Genomic DNA, 14,606 nt, shown 5'->3' with positions numbered 1-14,606 from the left:
CCGCAGATTTTATCAGCAGCAGCTTGATACTTTACCTCAGGATCAATGACTGAAAGAATGGATAACCTCTTTCCTAGTAACTCCAACAAACGGAAATCAGGAGGGATTTCTTAGAGGGATATTTTTTATGATCTATTGTGGGAACACTTGAGTCAGTGACCACCTGTGGAAACAATGATATTATTGCTCTGGTTGGCAGAAAGCCATGGGCACAGTGAGGTTCCCGGCGAAGTAATCATGCTGAAAAAACACGGAGCCAAGAATTGTGTAGAGATAAAATAGTTGCTGCTGAGTGGAAAATTTTGGAAAGTTTCTGCCTATAATTGCTGGCTGTTGCATCGGCCACAACTAGCAGATAAAAGGACTCATTTTGTTCAATAAAGGGTCTTCATTCACAACCAGCTTCAGAGTCCGTTTTCAATTGCCACAATCTACTACTAAATCACTTCACTAGTTATAAAGTAAGCGTAAAGAATATTTTCAAGAATAATACTGTTAAGATGGAAAGCACCATGGTAAATGTGAAATACACTAAAGCAAGATTAGGCCTTTTCTCATTGCAGGCAGAATGCTGATTAACTTATTCATTACACTAAAGTGGTGAAGTATAAATTATTTATGAGGAAAGGAATTTATTTTCCTTATTTTGGGCTCCAGTCATTACAAATTTGGCTCTGGAGCCGCAGCTGTTTCTTTTAGAAACCGAATAGCTGAGAAAACCAGGCCAAGCAGAACACAATTCTGATTTCAGTTGCAAGTATTTGGAAATTTAAAGAAAGCCAGCAGGTAAAAGTATTGGAAATTTTTCATTGCTCCAGTGAAAACTCAATCAGTAAATAAGCTAAAGCCAAACTATCAAGGTGCCACAATCACTACAATTAAACATATTCCATTATGTGAAAGAAAAGATGAGGACATGGGCTAGGTAGTGCAGAGCTGTCACCCCAAAGGAGTTGAAGAGAGAAGAACTGAGAGGCAGCAATAATTTTTTAATACTACTGATGGACTCTTACTTGATTTAAACAGACTTCAGACGTACTTGTTCTCCAAGTGCTAAAGGTCCGTACTGAAACGTTATGGCAGTAAACAAGAATGAAGAAGAATGGGAAAACAAGAATAGAAAAAAAACCAACTGAAAAACCTGCGGTGGCAAAATGATAATGTTCTATCCAAGATGTAAGTTTGATACCTCAGCAGAATTTCTTGGTGATGTTTTATAACATTTTTTGACTGGACTATGTCAATGTGGAGAAGTATTCGTGTGGAAATAATTATCAAACAAATTGGAATCTAACCAGTTTCATTTCATTGTGTATTTCAGACCCCTCAGGGCCTGACTGAGGGAGAGGCTAAGCTAACTTTTTTCTATTGGCCTTTCATTGACAGCAGTAGGACTATTCAATTCACTGTCACATAGCATTTGGATTGGTGTGCATCCAGAGCTATACCAATTTACTCTAGCTGTTATCTGACCCATTATTTCAATGTCAATTTACAAACTGATTTTATTTTTTACAGGCTTGTCTACAAAACACCCAAGCTGAATCAGCTGCTAGAGTGTATATGTAGGGCTGCCATCTAAAAGAAGTATATGCCTATATGCCTACAGCTGAGGTAATTCACATCAATCCTAAATTGTCACTTCTTGGCTATCTAGTTCTGGGTGCTGTCTGCCTTTGTAAGGAATGGATGCATTTCGTGACACTGAAAATGCTGAAATTTTGAAGAAAAAGTAGTTAATGCATCCCTCTGTATATGCTATAGGTATGGGAAGTTTAACAGCACAGATCATCTTATTTTTCAGTGTGTGAAAAAACCTCAATAGGACAATAATATTCTGGCTGAATCCTGAATGTTACCAATTGTTGTCAATACTCAACCAAATGAGTAGAAACTGAGATTGTGCAGAGAACAGTTTGCAAAACAAAGCCACCCTGTGCATCTGAGAATAAAACCTGCAGTTAAAACAAGAATATGAGGCCGCTAAGGGGGCCTGTTTATTCCTCAAGAAAACATCTCCCATTGCTGACATCACCCTAAATGTAACTTCATTCTTAGAAGACCCACCAAGATACCTCTGACCAGTCCACTCCAGTGTAATTTGGATCTGCACATGCCAAACATCCTTTTTGCCTAGCTACTGAATGGAGGCTGCACTGGTGTGATTAATGGAACTCACTGCAGGAACACTGGGCGCTGGGGTGTTTACATCGGAGAGCAGCCAGTGTTACCCTGAGACGGGAGCCACTGGTGTGTGTCCGGAAGGCAGTTACTCTCTCCTCTTCCTTCTGGGTCTCTGCTCTTGCATTTTAAGCCAGTCTGGGTAGAACTTTGCAACTTATTTTTGGAAGTACGCCAAAGAACTATTTGTCAAGCCTTTAACTTCAGATTGGTCAGCACAACATTCTGAAAATTCACATGGCATTCAGTCTTTATTCTGTGCCAAGCATGAGCTGCCTACAGAGGAGAACTACACCGCACTTACAGCAACTGCACTTCAACTGTCATGTTCTAGATGGAATCTCAAATGTTTACTAATCAGACAACAAGCCTTCCACCGTTCGGTGTATGAATATCGTAAGTGTGGCCCTCTCTCACCACAGTGAAGAAAATCAAGTGGAAGCTCTGGAGTGAGTTATCATGTGCCAGTGACACACTGCAGCCATTCATCAAGCAAAGACTTTAAAAGTCATGTGCAAAATATCAAAGAACATCAGCAAAGACCTCTAAGAACAAAAGAGTAAGAGTACAGAAGATATTTTACAGCCTTGCCATATAATAAACGTACGCTCAGCTAGCGTATATTCAGCTAGATTGTGTGAAGAAACATTCTGTACTCCATCAGTTACTAGCACTGGGTAAATCAAGTCTAGAATGATGAGCTCAGAATGCGTAAGTATACATATACGGAATTCAAACAGAACGTACTCATTGCAAATGAAGTTGCAATCAAACATTGAATTAACATACTCAATCCAAATAAACTTTTTAAAAAACAAGATGGACTTTTAAGCAGAAGAAAGAATTCTCTTCTTTCTGACATCCACCATTATTTAACAGTACAGAGACGATGACATACAGCAAGTATGCTCAAACTGGCATGACGGTAGATTTAAAACAGTACAGCACAGGCCCTAAGAAGGAATATCTGTTATACTGCAGCAGATCCCCGATCCTGGCTCCTGCGATGTTCCAGTCCCAGCAGGAACTTGGTCTTGTGTAGACAAAAGGTGTTGGTGACCACTTAGGTCTTGTCCCACTGAGCGTCGGTATTGCCCAGTTTGTACTGACTTTCGTGTAGGGCCAGACTTCACCTTTGTCTATTGCTAGACTCTTCTCTGATGTCTGTTCCCCAGTTTGCAGTGTGAGCAGACAAGTTACCAGAACCCCCGCAGCCTGGCACTGACAGTCCTGCCACTGCCATCTCACCCCGGCCCTGGGCAGGTGACGAGTTCCGCTCCGCTCAGCCACAGCCTGACCGCCCAGCGGCCACGCAGGCTGGGCAGTCAGCGCTTCGCTCCGTAGCAGAGCGCATTATTTTCCTCTTCCGAAGCCTGGGGACAGCGAGGTGGCAGCGGGGGTCGGAGACCGTCGTGGGAGCAGCCACGGCCCTGCCCACGCGTGAGGCGCGGGTGCCCCCGAGCGGCCCCTCGGGAGGAGCTCGCGGCAGTCACTGGGGAGCGACACAGGTCCACCGGCGCAGGCACGACTTTCTACGTTCCGCTCCAAGTGACGGGTTTTAGAGCATTCTTCTAATGAGGAGTATGCAGATTTATGGTGAGCAAATTCATTTTTCACAGCTGTCGAGTCACAACAGTATCTAATTGCTCATTCAGTTTCTGCTTACGGTGCTCCTCCGCTTCATGATCTATTAGACACCTCAAATAGAAGCTGGCAAAAATTAAACGTTCTCACTTCAAAGCCTCTTTCCTGATCCTCTCTATTCATCAACTTTATTTTCGCAGCTATTTGTAGACCTGGCTGATGTTGCAGTTCCAGATACAACAATTTAAAATGTATCATCTTAAGAGACTTATGTTGGCAAATTATTGCATTACACTTAAATTTCAGAAGGACCCAAAGATCCACCTAATTAAAAATTACCAGTAATATGGACAAAGCTCAAAAACAGGAGTTGTCATGGATCAGAATAGTGACTCTTTTTAATTACAGTAAATGTGAAAAGAAGAGAGAATTATTGATGAAAGATACAACTGCCTTTTTTGTTTGAAGAATTCAACCTCTCATGAATTACTGAGTGAATATTTGCAATACAGGTCAGAGATTTCAAACCACTCTCTAGCAAAGAAGTACCAAGAGGAATACCACCAACAGTTTCATGTAGTCTCAACATCTTCATGTTGGCCAGCTACTTACTCAGGGAAAATACGGATATGCTTAGTCGTATGTCAAATCCCATTTTCCACAGACTTTTTCCCCCTTTCTGCATTTCTAGTTAACATACTTGTTAATCACACTTCTTTTTTGAAAATCTGAGCAAGTTTGCACAACTGTGCAAATTAGGGATTATTAAAAACTGGAATAAGTGACACCCTATTACAGTGCACTGACAGAGAGAAGAGCCTTAGAACCACAAGTCCACAAAATTTTTTATTAAAATAACACCAAGTTTAAGAAATCGATGCAGTGTAAAGAAACTTCAACTCATCATACAAAAAAAAAAAAAAAAAAAAGATTTTCCATCCTTAAGTATGTAAACTGCATTCAAATCCTGACATGATTGACATAATACAGAAGCAACACAGTATCCCAGACGAATATTGAAGTTAAAGACTGGCATGCTGGGCAAGGAAGGTTCTGATTCTTTGCAAGAGTTCCTTCTTTACACTGTCTGGTACCAAGGCTGAAACACAAATAAGAAAGCAAGTAAAAAAGACAAGATGGAAGATACACTAATACCAACCTTTTACAACAGCTACTTCTATTCTTTGTTTGTTATTGCAATTCTCTTAACACCTAAAGTAACTGAAGCTACTTGATTTTCATGTAGCACATCTATGTTTTTCCCATTTAAAATAAGCTAAAATTGAAGTCTATTGAGAACACTGTTGTTATTGGTAGTTTTTTGCTTAGCCATAGTCAAGAAAATTGGAAGGTTTGAGGGAAAGGATTATTCAACAGTAAACAGGATATAACCACCAGGAACTAGTTTGATTATCCTACCTTTTTTCTTCACAAATTTGAGACAAAAAAACCCCAACAAACTCAGCCATGACCTCAGAGTAAGAGGCTTCAGCAAGTTATTTTGAAGGGCTATTTTTCTTTAAGACTTAATGAAGTTTCTCCCATTAACAAAGCCTATTAGAGAGTCCAAGGACTATATAAAGAAGACTGCACTATTTCCTTAGGAGATTCCATTTTTCTGTATGTGTATGCTATGTCCTTTCCTCTTCCCACTACACTAGTACTGTTAGTTTAGGTTTTCCATCTTAAAAAGTATTGGAATTTTAAAACATCTCTGCTGCATAACGAAAGTTTTCTTGGGACTATTAAGTCAATTATAAAGATGAATACAGGCTCATTACAGATTTTGAATGGCTGTTACACAATACAAATTCATGTTTTATTTGTAGTTAATATCAAGCTATGAACTTTTTTCCTTCATATATGCAGTTCATAATGCTGCTTTAAAAATATTAATGAAATACAGGTAGGTATGCTTATTGATGTACTACCACATCCATGTTTGCATTTTCTTACCTCTGCCTTTAGGAGTGATTTCTGCCACCAAATCATCAACAGTGACGTGCTCTAATCCTTTTTCTTTAATGACATCTGGGGAAGACCAAGACCGATATTTTAAGTCTTTTAATCCATCCATTAGAAGACAAAGCCTGTGCCAATGATTAAGAGACAAAACCTGCATGCATAGGTCATCAGAGAATACAAAGTAGCATGTGACCTAAATGTAGGTTATTAACTCAGTACCTACTGCATTGTACAGTGGATTTAGTCTCTCATGCAAACCATAGGTTTAAGGATGCATCACTCCTGATGCATCTTGATCAGCTCCTATTCTAAAATCAAACGTTACAAAGTTTAAGCTTATCTGAGCATTACCAGATGTGCATATTACTTGAGTGTTGTAGCAGTTCACAAGTTGGTCCACTTACATCTTCAGACACATTATTTACACAATAGTGAGAAAGAGATGCAATTGGAAAAAGACTTTGGAACACACAACAAGGGAGAGCAGAGAGACAGTAAATATTACAACTCTTCCTAACTGGTTTAAACAACATCTCTCTATATATTTCAGCAAAGTAAAAAAGAATATCTGAAAGAAAGGTATACATCTACAGCAAAATAAAAGCTATGATTATGATATACTGTACAATTAATACATACCAGTATTTAAACAACTGTCTACTTATAGTGCCTTGAAGACTATTGAAAAATGCAGAAGTCAATGCTGAGAAGAAACCTCAATTTAGTGGCATAAACCTAAAGTATTTTGTCTAAACACGAATGTTTTTAACTGTATGTCAGTACATAGGATTGATTGTCCCCGAGACACTAAATATGTTTTCTGAACTGACGTCACATGAACTATTTGTAAACTGTTTTTCTTGGCTGCATTCCCTGTAAAAATTAATCCTGGATTGCTCAATTATTGGCCCTAATCCACAATGGCAAGAGGCTCTAGAACAAGCTACCAAAAAAACCGCACCAAAACCCACGCCCCAAAAGCCCCACCCCAACAAAACAACAACAAAAAAACCCCACCAAACCCCCCCAAATCCCTCTCTGTCCTTTCTTTTGGAGGTTATTAGGCCCTTAATGGGGACAAATGAACTTATATTTGCATTCTTAGCAGCTGCAGTTACAGTTCAAAGTACTAATGTAAACCAAATAATTTTACATAACTTTACTATAGCAGAGTATACAGTGTGTAGTTCAGAAGGCAGATAAACATCCCTTTCACTATCTGTACTATTGAAATGGGTAATCTCTGGCAGTGGCATCAGGCAGACAACTGCAAGCATGAATCATTTCAGCCTTCTCTGCAAATCCACGTATGAAAACAATTTAACACACTCGGCTCTACAAAAAGAAAAACTTTGTAATGGAATATTGAGTTGCTAGGCACAATAGACCAAATCAGAATTAAAGTGAAAGCTCAAGGGATTTGTTATTTGCTTTAAGGAAATTTCATGATGCGGTAATATTCCTGGATGCTTAAATACTATTTATAACAGTTTCATACAATTTACAAGTCAGTAAATTGTAGTAATGCTAAATACTTAAAAATAAAAATTTGGGTATTTAGAAGTTCATCTGCTTGTTTTCTCTCATCTAAGTAGATGATCTTATTTTCTAGAACTGTATTTAGAAAGAGTACAAATGCACTTCTTTCTCTCCCATATGCAGACAACAAAGTTCTCCTAAGTTTCTAAGTTGCTGTATCTGCTCCATTTTCCTTTATCTTGGTTTTTAATCTCCTGTGGTAAGGACATCATCCCTCTCAAAACAGAAAGCTGTATCATCGCGAATATTTAGAGAATCAATTCCAATACTTTCCTCAGAAGTTTAATAGGGTTCAGATCAGAGAAGTTTCAAGATTTTTTGCCAAGATGCTTTCTTGCAAAACCAATTGCCGGGGGTACTTTCTTCTTGCCCAACTCTCGTTTAAATTGACTGTTAGGCAGTAAAGCCTTCATCTGGTACTTTTACTTGACCAGAAACTCAGTTGATTACGAAGAGTATTAGTTGTTTGACCACCGTTACCTTTGCAATGTGCCTTCAACTGATCCTTCCAGCCGCATTCAATTAATTTGGCTCTCAGCAACTCTTTAAGGCTGTTAAGACAATATACAAACTTGTTAGGAACAGCAAACATTCCTGACAGCTTAAATATGCTTCAGTGTGAAAGTTAAGCCTACAACTACCACTCATAGCAGAAATCCCAGACCAGCAGCAGAAATAGCTGAACAGCATGTGAATCCTAACCCGAATGAGCACCAATTTCAGTTCACCATCTTGGGACTATGAGGAGTTGGTGGCTCAGGAGCTAATTCACAGTATTTCTTCAGGCAGCATTGATGCTGCAGCCACAGAAAAGAGGTAGAAGCCCTTGAATCACTTGAACTGCCCAAGTCTACTCTGTTAGCAAATGTATGCTAACTTTCAAAGTTAGAATATTTCAGCTGAAACCAGGCCTTTAACATAAATAGAACCTTCCCCCCTCCTTTCTGAAAGGAGAATTCTGTACTACTGTCTTCAACTGCAGGTTTCTCTCCCCAGTTAAACTTTACCTCATGTTGGGTGAAGACAAAGGGATCATGTATCTTGTCTTCCTAAGTGTGGTTAGCAATTATAAGCATAAGCAACAAGGATTCAGGCATTAAACAGAGAAGACACACAATCTGCCGCAATGATACATCTACTCCATGTATCAAAAGAGAACATTGAAAGCTAGGTAAAAAAGTGAAAATTAGCACTGAAAAATGGAAGAAGGGAAAATGAAAGTAATATATGATAAAACAAGCTTTAATATCTTTATTCCATCAGCTAGCAAGCCTACTTGCCTTGTACCATCCTAAATAATTCTAGAAAAATTCTGGTTTTATGAATGAAAGGATTGCAGTAAGAGGCTAAACTGTGTAGGTCTAATCCCTTTTACTCAGTGAATTGTGTAGAAGGCAGATGAACGGATGACAAAAAGCAGAGTAACAATACAGGTGAAATTCACTGCTTCTGGATATTCTTAATTCAAGACATCAGAGTGCTCTGTCTCTGATCATAGTACAGCTCTGATAAAGCTTGGTTATAATACAGCTTTGGACATCCTGTCAAAGCTCTTCTTAAATTACAATAAAATAGGTCCCAATACCATTTCAAGAAATTGCTTGCTCTGCTGAAGCTCTGTGCAATCTCTGAGGGGATGTCACAGCCAGGAAATAAGTAGAGCACAGAAACCATGCCAGTCTACAAAAGGCTACACGAGGCCCAGGGCTGTGCGATGACCTAGGAAGAAGACTCCTTCCTTCTCATACAGGCCTTGAAATATGAAGGAAATAGAGCTTTTGGTGCACGGTGTGACCAATACAGTGAAACAACTAGGATGGAAATGTCATAAGCACATTAGTGATATGTAAATATGTATCACTATGTGCAAATAGAACAGACTGAAGAGGCAACAAAAGGCCAAAAACTAGCTACTTTTATTGGAATCTCTGCAATGACTTGCACAAGAGCTGTTTTATGTGTTCCAGTGTATATTTCTTTCCTTAACTAGAGAAGGGATAGGAACACAAGAAAAACTTGAAAGCAAAAAGGAAAGTTTTGTCTCCTTCTCAGGAAATAACAAGACTTAACCGCAACAAATTGCATTTAATGGTGATTTTTGTATAAACCAAGAGCTTTCCAACACAAAATACCAGAGTAAGAAAAAGCATTAGAGTCCATAAGCCAACTACCCCATCCTTTATTTTCCCATCTTCTCAAGTGTAAAAGTAAAACAAAACAGGTCAAAAGGCAAACCGTACAAGTGTTTTTTTTTAAATTTTATATATAACTTTATATAAGACTTTCACATGCAGGCATTTCAAAAATTTAGAGTTAAGTTTACTTAATCTTTACGTCTAGGTATAGTTCACGTCTGAGAATACATGAAGCCTCTTACTGGCAGAAGAGCAGGAAACCCACTTACCGTTCTCGCTCTCCTGTTTCTATTAGCTTTTGGTTAATGGTTGCTCTCATCTGGGCATCTTTATTCATTTTGGCAATCTAGGTTTTTCACAGACCTGCGCGGGGCAGAAGAGAGTTTTGACGCGCGTTGGTGTCGCTATCGCGACAAACAGAAGAGTCACTTGCACAGAACTACGCGCAGCGCCGTGACCATTTACACCCCCCGCAGATAACGACGGCAGCACCGGTGCGTGACGGGCTCGGGGGAGGAGCACGCACACACGGCAGCACCGGAACGGCTTCTCACCCGGCCGCCCGAGCCCCGGGGGGACCGGTCCCTCAACGGGCCGCTTGCGCGGGCGCGGCCCCCCCGCTTCGCCCGCCCGGGCCCCCCCTCATACCCGGCGGCGGCGGCGCCGCGCCCCACCCCGCGGCCCGGGCCCGGGCCCAGGCCAAGGCGCCGGCAGGCCCCGGCCCGGCGCGCGCCCCCGCCTCACCCCGCCGCGGCGCCGCCAGTCCCCGGCGGCAGGAGGCGGAGCCGCCGCCCGGACGCACGGGGAAAGCCGCCGCCCGCTCGCTCGGCGACTACAACTCCCGGCGTACCCGGGGGCCCGCGGCGGCGTTCGGTCCCGGACTGCCGCTCCCGTCACGCCCCGCCGCCGGACGCCCAGACGCCAGCGCGGCCTTTCCCGTGGTGCTCGGCGGCGGCTTGCGCCCGTCGCCGGCGCGCCGCCGAGTTCCCGCCTCTTCCCGAAGTTGTCCCCGGAGCGGCGGCATGGCGGGCGCCGCCCACTGCTCCCTGCAGGCCAAGCGCCTGCTCCTGGACCCCAAGTTCGAGGGCTACAAGCTGTCCCTGGAGCCGCTGGCCTGCTACCAGCTGGGGCTCGACGCGGGTGAGGAGCGGGGCTGGGTCCGGCGGCGGGGCGGGGGGGGGGGTGAGCCCGCCGGGCCTCCGCTTCGCCCTGCGGCCCGGCCGGCCCCCTGGGCAGCGGGGGAGGGCACCGGCTCCGTCCTCTCGCCGTGCTCCGCGGCCTGGCCCAGCGGCCCTCGGTGCAAGCGTGCCCTGAGCTGGGGAGAGCCGCCTTACCGGGAGGCCGGCGGGCGTTTAAGGGAGCCGGTGTTTCGTCTCGATTTCTGCCGTCGCGATGGGCCGCAGCGTTCTCTCATCGGTGTGTCCGCCCCCCCCCTTCACGTGTCTTCACGGTGGACCAAGGGCTCTGACGGTTGTCGAGTCACTGCCCGGCAACTGTCTGCCCCTGCGAGTTTGGACTTGGTTTCCAAACGGGTAAGAAAATCAGCGTGCTGAATCGGGTCTTGGCTTGTGCGCGTGTGGTAAGGCCAGAGGACGGGTTCGCAGGGGTAGTGTGCACATGAGCGTGATGGAGTCCGTGCCGTTTAGAGAAATAGGGATGAAATTAGTATCTTCGACAAACTTCAGCAAATTAGCCGGTTTTTCTTCTTACTCTGCCCACAGTTCAGAGGTGGATCTTCAGGCAATGCATTCCACGCTCTGCTAAGCATTATTGACATTTGAGGTACTGGCCTGTTAATGGGCTAATTCACTGAGAAGAACATTAGCTCAAAGTCTTGTCGGGTATGTGCGTACAACCTTAGCCATGCCCCCTGAAACCTCTCAACATTCTACCTTCTATTGAGTTGTGAAATTTAAGTCTTTCGTAAGGTGGATGAATTAGTCTCCTTTTTTTGATAAAGCTGGGACAGTAATGTACTATTTGGGTGGACTGATCTCTACCTCTGTGTATTTACTGAACAATATACCTGTCTACAGAGTTATCCGTTATGTGTTACTTTAGTTTTGTGGTGAATACATTGTATTAGTAGTGGATCAGAAAGGTATGTTTGCCATGGTGAGCTGTCCACAGTAAGATGGAAGTTGTATGTGAATTGTGTATTGAAGGACGAGTGAACGAGACTAAGGCAATACTGTATGCATATCTATGATAGCACTGGAAAATTTAATGAAAGTAACATTTTTGTTATGTATTTTGACATTTTTACTGGAAGACTGATTTAGGTGCCACCTTTCAAAAGCTAGTCCAAATGTAAGTGAGTGTATGTGTGTTAGGAGCATACTACAGCTGTGCCAAAGGTGGCAACAGCGTAGGTACAGTCTCTTACTTTGTCCTTTATTTGATGTTCTGCCTATGGCCAAACAAGCTATGTGGTTCTTGGATAGTCAGTTGTGCACCTATTCTAAATAGATGAGGATTACAGATTTTCATTAAAATGTTTGAATGATGGAGTTGCTAATGGAGAGATGGATCTAGTCAGTTCTTGTCCGTTCAGATATTTTACATGATAGTTACAGTAACCTGTGTGATAGAAGATTGGTATGTCTGCCTGTGTACTTTTCTTTCTCCACTTCCCACAGCACAGAGCCTGACTCATTTTGGTCTAACTTATTCAGCTGTCCTACTCATCCTACTAAATCATTAATACCAAGTCACTTATTCTGTTCTCTGTGTGTGTATGTATTTATATATAGATATTGTTCCACTGGAGAGTGGAAAGCTTTGTTGTTGTTTTTTAAAGTAGTAACTTGAAATATAAACCAAACCAGGCCCTATGTCTGTCTTCTAGATGTTTTGTTTGTCCATATTTCAGCCTGCTCTTAGGCCATACAGCTGGCTCTTTCTCTTTGCTGGTTTTCTTCTGCTTGCTTCAAGGCAGTTTCCTCACGGTACAGAGATGTTCTGTACCTGAATTTTGCATTTCCTGGTGTCAGTGGTCTACATATGCGTTAGACTGAGGGTATCCTTCCATAACTTGACTTTTATGTTGCGCAGTAATAATGGGTTGAGTTGTAGAGACCACGGATGGTGTGTAAGCCATGGCTTTTTCAAATTACTACATGGGAGAAGAAATTAATACTGTGTGAGAAGGCCAAGGACTTCTGCTTTCCAACACATTTGTGAGCAGATTAAAAGTCTTGGGAATGTGATGAAGAACTTGGTAGTTTGTGGGTTATTAAATTAATATTTGTCACTGAGTGAAGAGTTTGATTTTATTTCCTTAAAGTGGGAGTGAGTAAAGTATAATAGCTGAAAAAAACCCCAAATGTTTAGGAACACTGTCAGCATAACTCATTTCCAATTTTATTCTCAACTGTGTGCAAAAATGTGGTAGTAGAATCTGGAAGATTAATGTAAAAAGGTTATTGACTTTTTTGTTTGTTTTCCAGGAAACTATTTCAGGAGTGCTTGTCTCAAATGACCTGATCTTTGGAGCCTGCCTGTGTGGCATCCCAAATTTAATGGCAGTAAGATGAACATGTCAGGTTCAGAGTACTTGGAATACATGACAATAAATAGCAACAGGAACTCATTCTTAGGTAGAACTGATTAACTCAGCTGTGGTTGAAGTGTTTATGCAGTGTTATTGCAAACTTGTGTATTAAGCATTAGCGTATTAATCTTCTTTGTCAATATTTTTGTCTATGTTTTTGTATTTATCCATTTTTATGAATTTCACTGCTAGCTAGAAAATAAAATGACCCCCCCCCAAATTGACACATGGAATTGCTGCAGGCTTCTACTACTGGAGCTGGTGAATAGCAGCACATGGTATTGCGGGACAACTTGTGGTAGTTGTCATGCTCATGTGGACTACAATGAGCTTCATTTTCTGACCATTGTGTAAAACTTAGTATTCAGTTCTAATTTGCCTTTAACCATCAAACTGTGGCTGCCAGGAATTTGCTGTGGTCAGATGTGCAGTTGAAGCAGAAAGAAATTTAAAACATTTATTTATTTATTTATTAGATCTGTAGTAGAGGGGAATTTTCTAGTGAATTTCTTAAATATATGGTCACAGTGAAGAAGAATGGTGAAATTCTGATATCTTATGTTCCCTTTTAAATACACTGATTTGCATGTTCTTTTATTTCTTCCTTACTCCTACCCATTCTGTCCTAGTTAATCTAAACTTTCACAATCATTTCTCTTCTCTTATCTCTCATCCTGGTAACATGCTTTGACTAGGAATGAGTCTCACACTATTATACCTTTAATTCCCAACTCTTCATCCTAAATTTCGTCTATTTTTCTCCTTATTTTCCTTAGTTTATTTCCATAACTTATTTTCAAGTGCTTCCTTTGCATTGAGCTTTGTAATGCCTTTCTTTTAGATCACTGAGCCTTTGGGAGGGAGGAAAGAGCATCTTGTTTACTGTCACCTCTTCTGCCCTGATCTGATCTCAGCAAGAGCCCAAAGCGGTGATTGTGGGGCAAATCCTTGTCTTCAGCAAGGAGCATATCTAAGATGCACGACATTTTTGAAGGAATGAGAACCTTGCTCTTGACTTCCACTGGTCAGATGTAACGTGAATCCCTTTTTTTTTTTTTTTTTTCCCCCAGAGGCTTAGAATTTATTCAAATGTGGATATTTCTCATGCCTTTCCTCTCTATCTTGTATAATGATTCTGCCAAATAGACATGTGATGTAGTGTATGCTTTTTGATACAATAACAGCTAAAAGGCATAGTAAATATTCACTCAAACATGGAGCTCCTGCTGCAAGCCAGGAGAATACGCAGAGAATGTATTCCTTTGGTCAGGTGCATTTAGGATTTTTTATCACTTTTTTTGAAAAATGTTGTTAATAAATGACTGCTCTATTTGCAGCCTGTTTAGACCAGAAGGTCTGTACTTCAATGAAAAGTAGTTGCTCTTTAACTGTAATTTAGTGAAAAGTCGTTCCCCATTAGTAATGCTACATGGAAAACATATGTTTATGACTTTTCCTGGAGACAGAGGTACTGATATGTTTCAAACATTTATAGAGATTTCCATTTGCATTTTCCATTTCCATTTAAAAAATTAAATATAGAAAAAAGTTTTCAAAGTAATGTATGGGAAATACTAAGAAGCTGAACCCTGGCTTTTTCAGACATTTACAGCTGTAGTTCATAAATCTAGGTTTAGGTTTCAGGCACA

General features: G+C 41.5%; 2 protein-coding genes across 6 annotated transcripts in view; one reads left to right on the top strand and one right to left on the bottom strand.

Annotated features, from left to right (window-relative positions):
- Positions 1-4,598: 4,598 nt before the first annotated feature.
- ENY2 (ENY2 transcription and export complex 2 subunit) lies at positions 4,599-10,329 on the bottom strand. 4 transcript variants are annotated; one of them, XM_075023828.1, is made up of 5 exons: positions 10,255-10,329; positions 9,674-9,767; positions 7,750-7,820; positions 5,722-5,796; positions 4,599-4,864 (listed from the first exon to the last, which is right to left on the bottom strand). In XM_075023828.1, exons 2-5 carry the CDS (start codon positions 9,739-9,741, stop codon positions 4,788-4,790), a joined length of 291 nt encoding a protein of 96 aa, XP_074879929.1. In that variant the 5' UTR covers positions 9,742-9,767; positions 10,255-10,329; the 3' UTR covers positions 4,599-4,787. The 4 variants fall into 4 exon arrangements, with proteins under 4 accessions (XP_074879929.1, XP_074879927.1, XP_074879930.1 ...); XM_075023826.1 differs by having other exon boundaries at positions 10,149-10,264; XM_075023829.1 differs by lacking the exon at positions 10,255-10,329 and adding an exon at positions 10,149-10,198 and having other exon boundaries at positions 5,722-5,855.
- The window catches only part of NUDCD1 (NudC domain containing 1), a 55,247-nt gene continuing 50,970 nt past the window's right edge, over positions 10,330-14,606 (top strand). Inside the window, exon 1 of one of the 2 annotated variants that reach the window (XM_075023822.1) lies at positions 10,330-10,544. In XM_075023822.1, the coding sequence (XP_074879923.1) occupies positions 10,427-10,544 (118 nt within the window). In that variant the 5' untranslated portion in view covers positions 10,330-10,426. Of the gene's footprint in view, positions 10,545-10,815; positions 10,937-14,606 lie in introns of those variants that run through there. The other variant, XM_075023824.1, reaches the window with a different exon arrangement.

Source organism: Buteo buteo, chromosome 3 (genome assembly GCF_964188355.1).
Source record: "Buteo buteo chromosome 3, bButBut1.hap1.1, whole genome shotgun sequence".
Classification (NCBI taxonomy): domain Eukaryota; kingdom Metazoa; phylum Chordata; class Aves; order Accipitriformes; family Accipitridae; genus Buteo; species Buteo buteo.
This window is presented reverse-complemented; position numbering and strand designations above follow the sequence as displayed.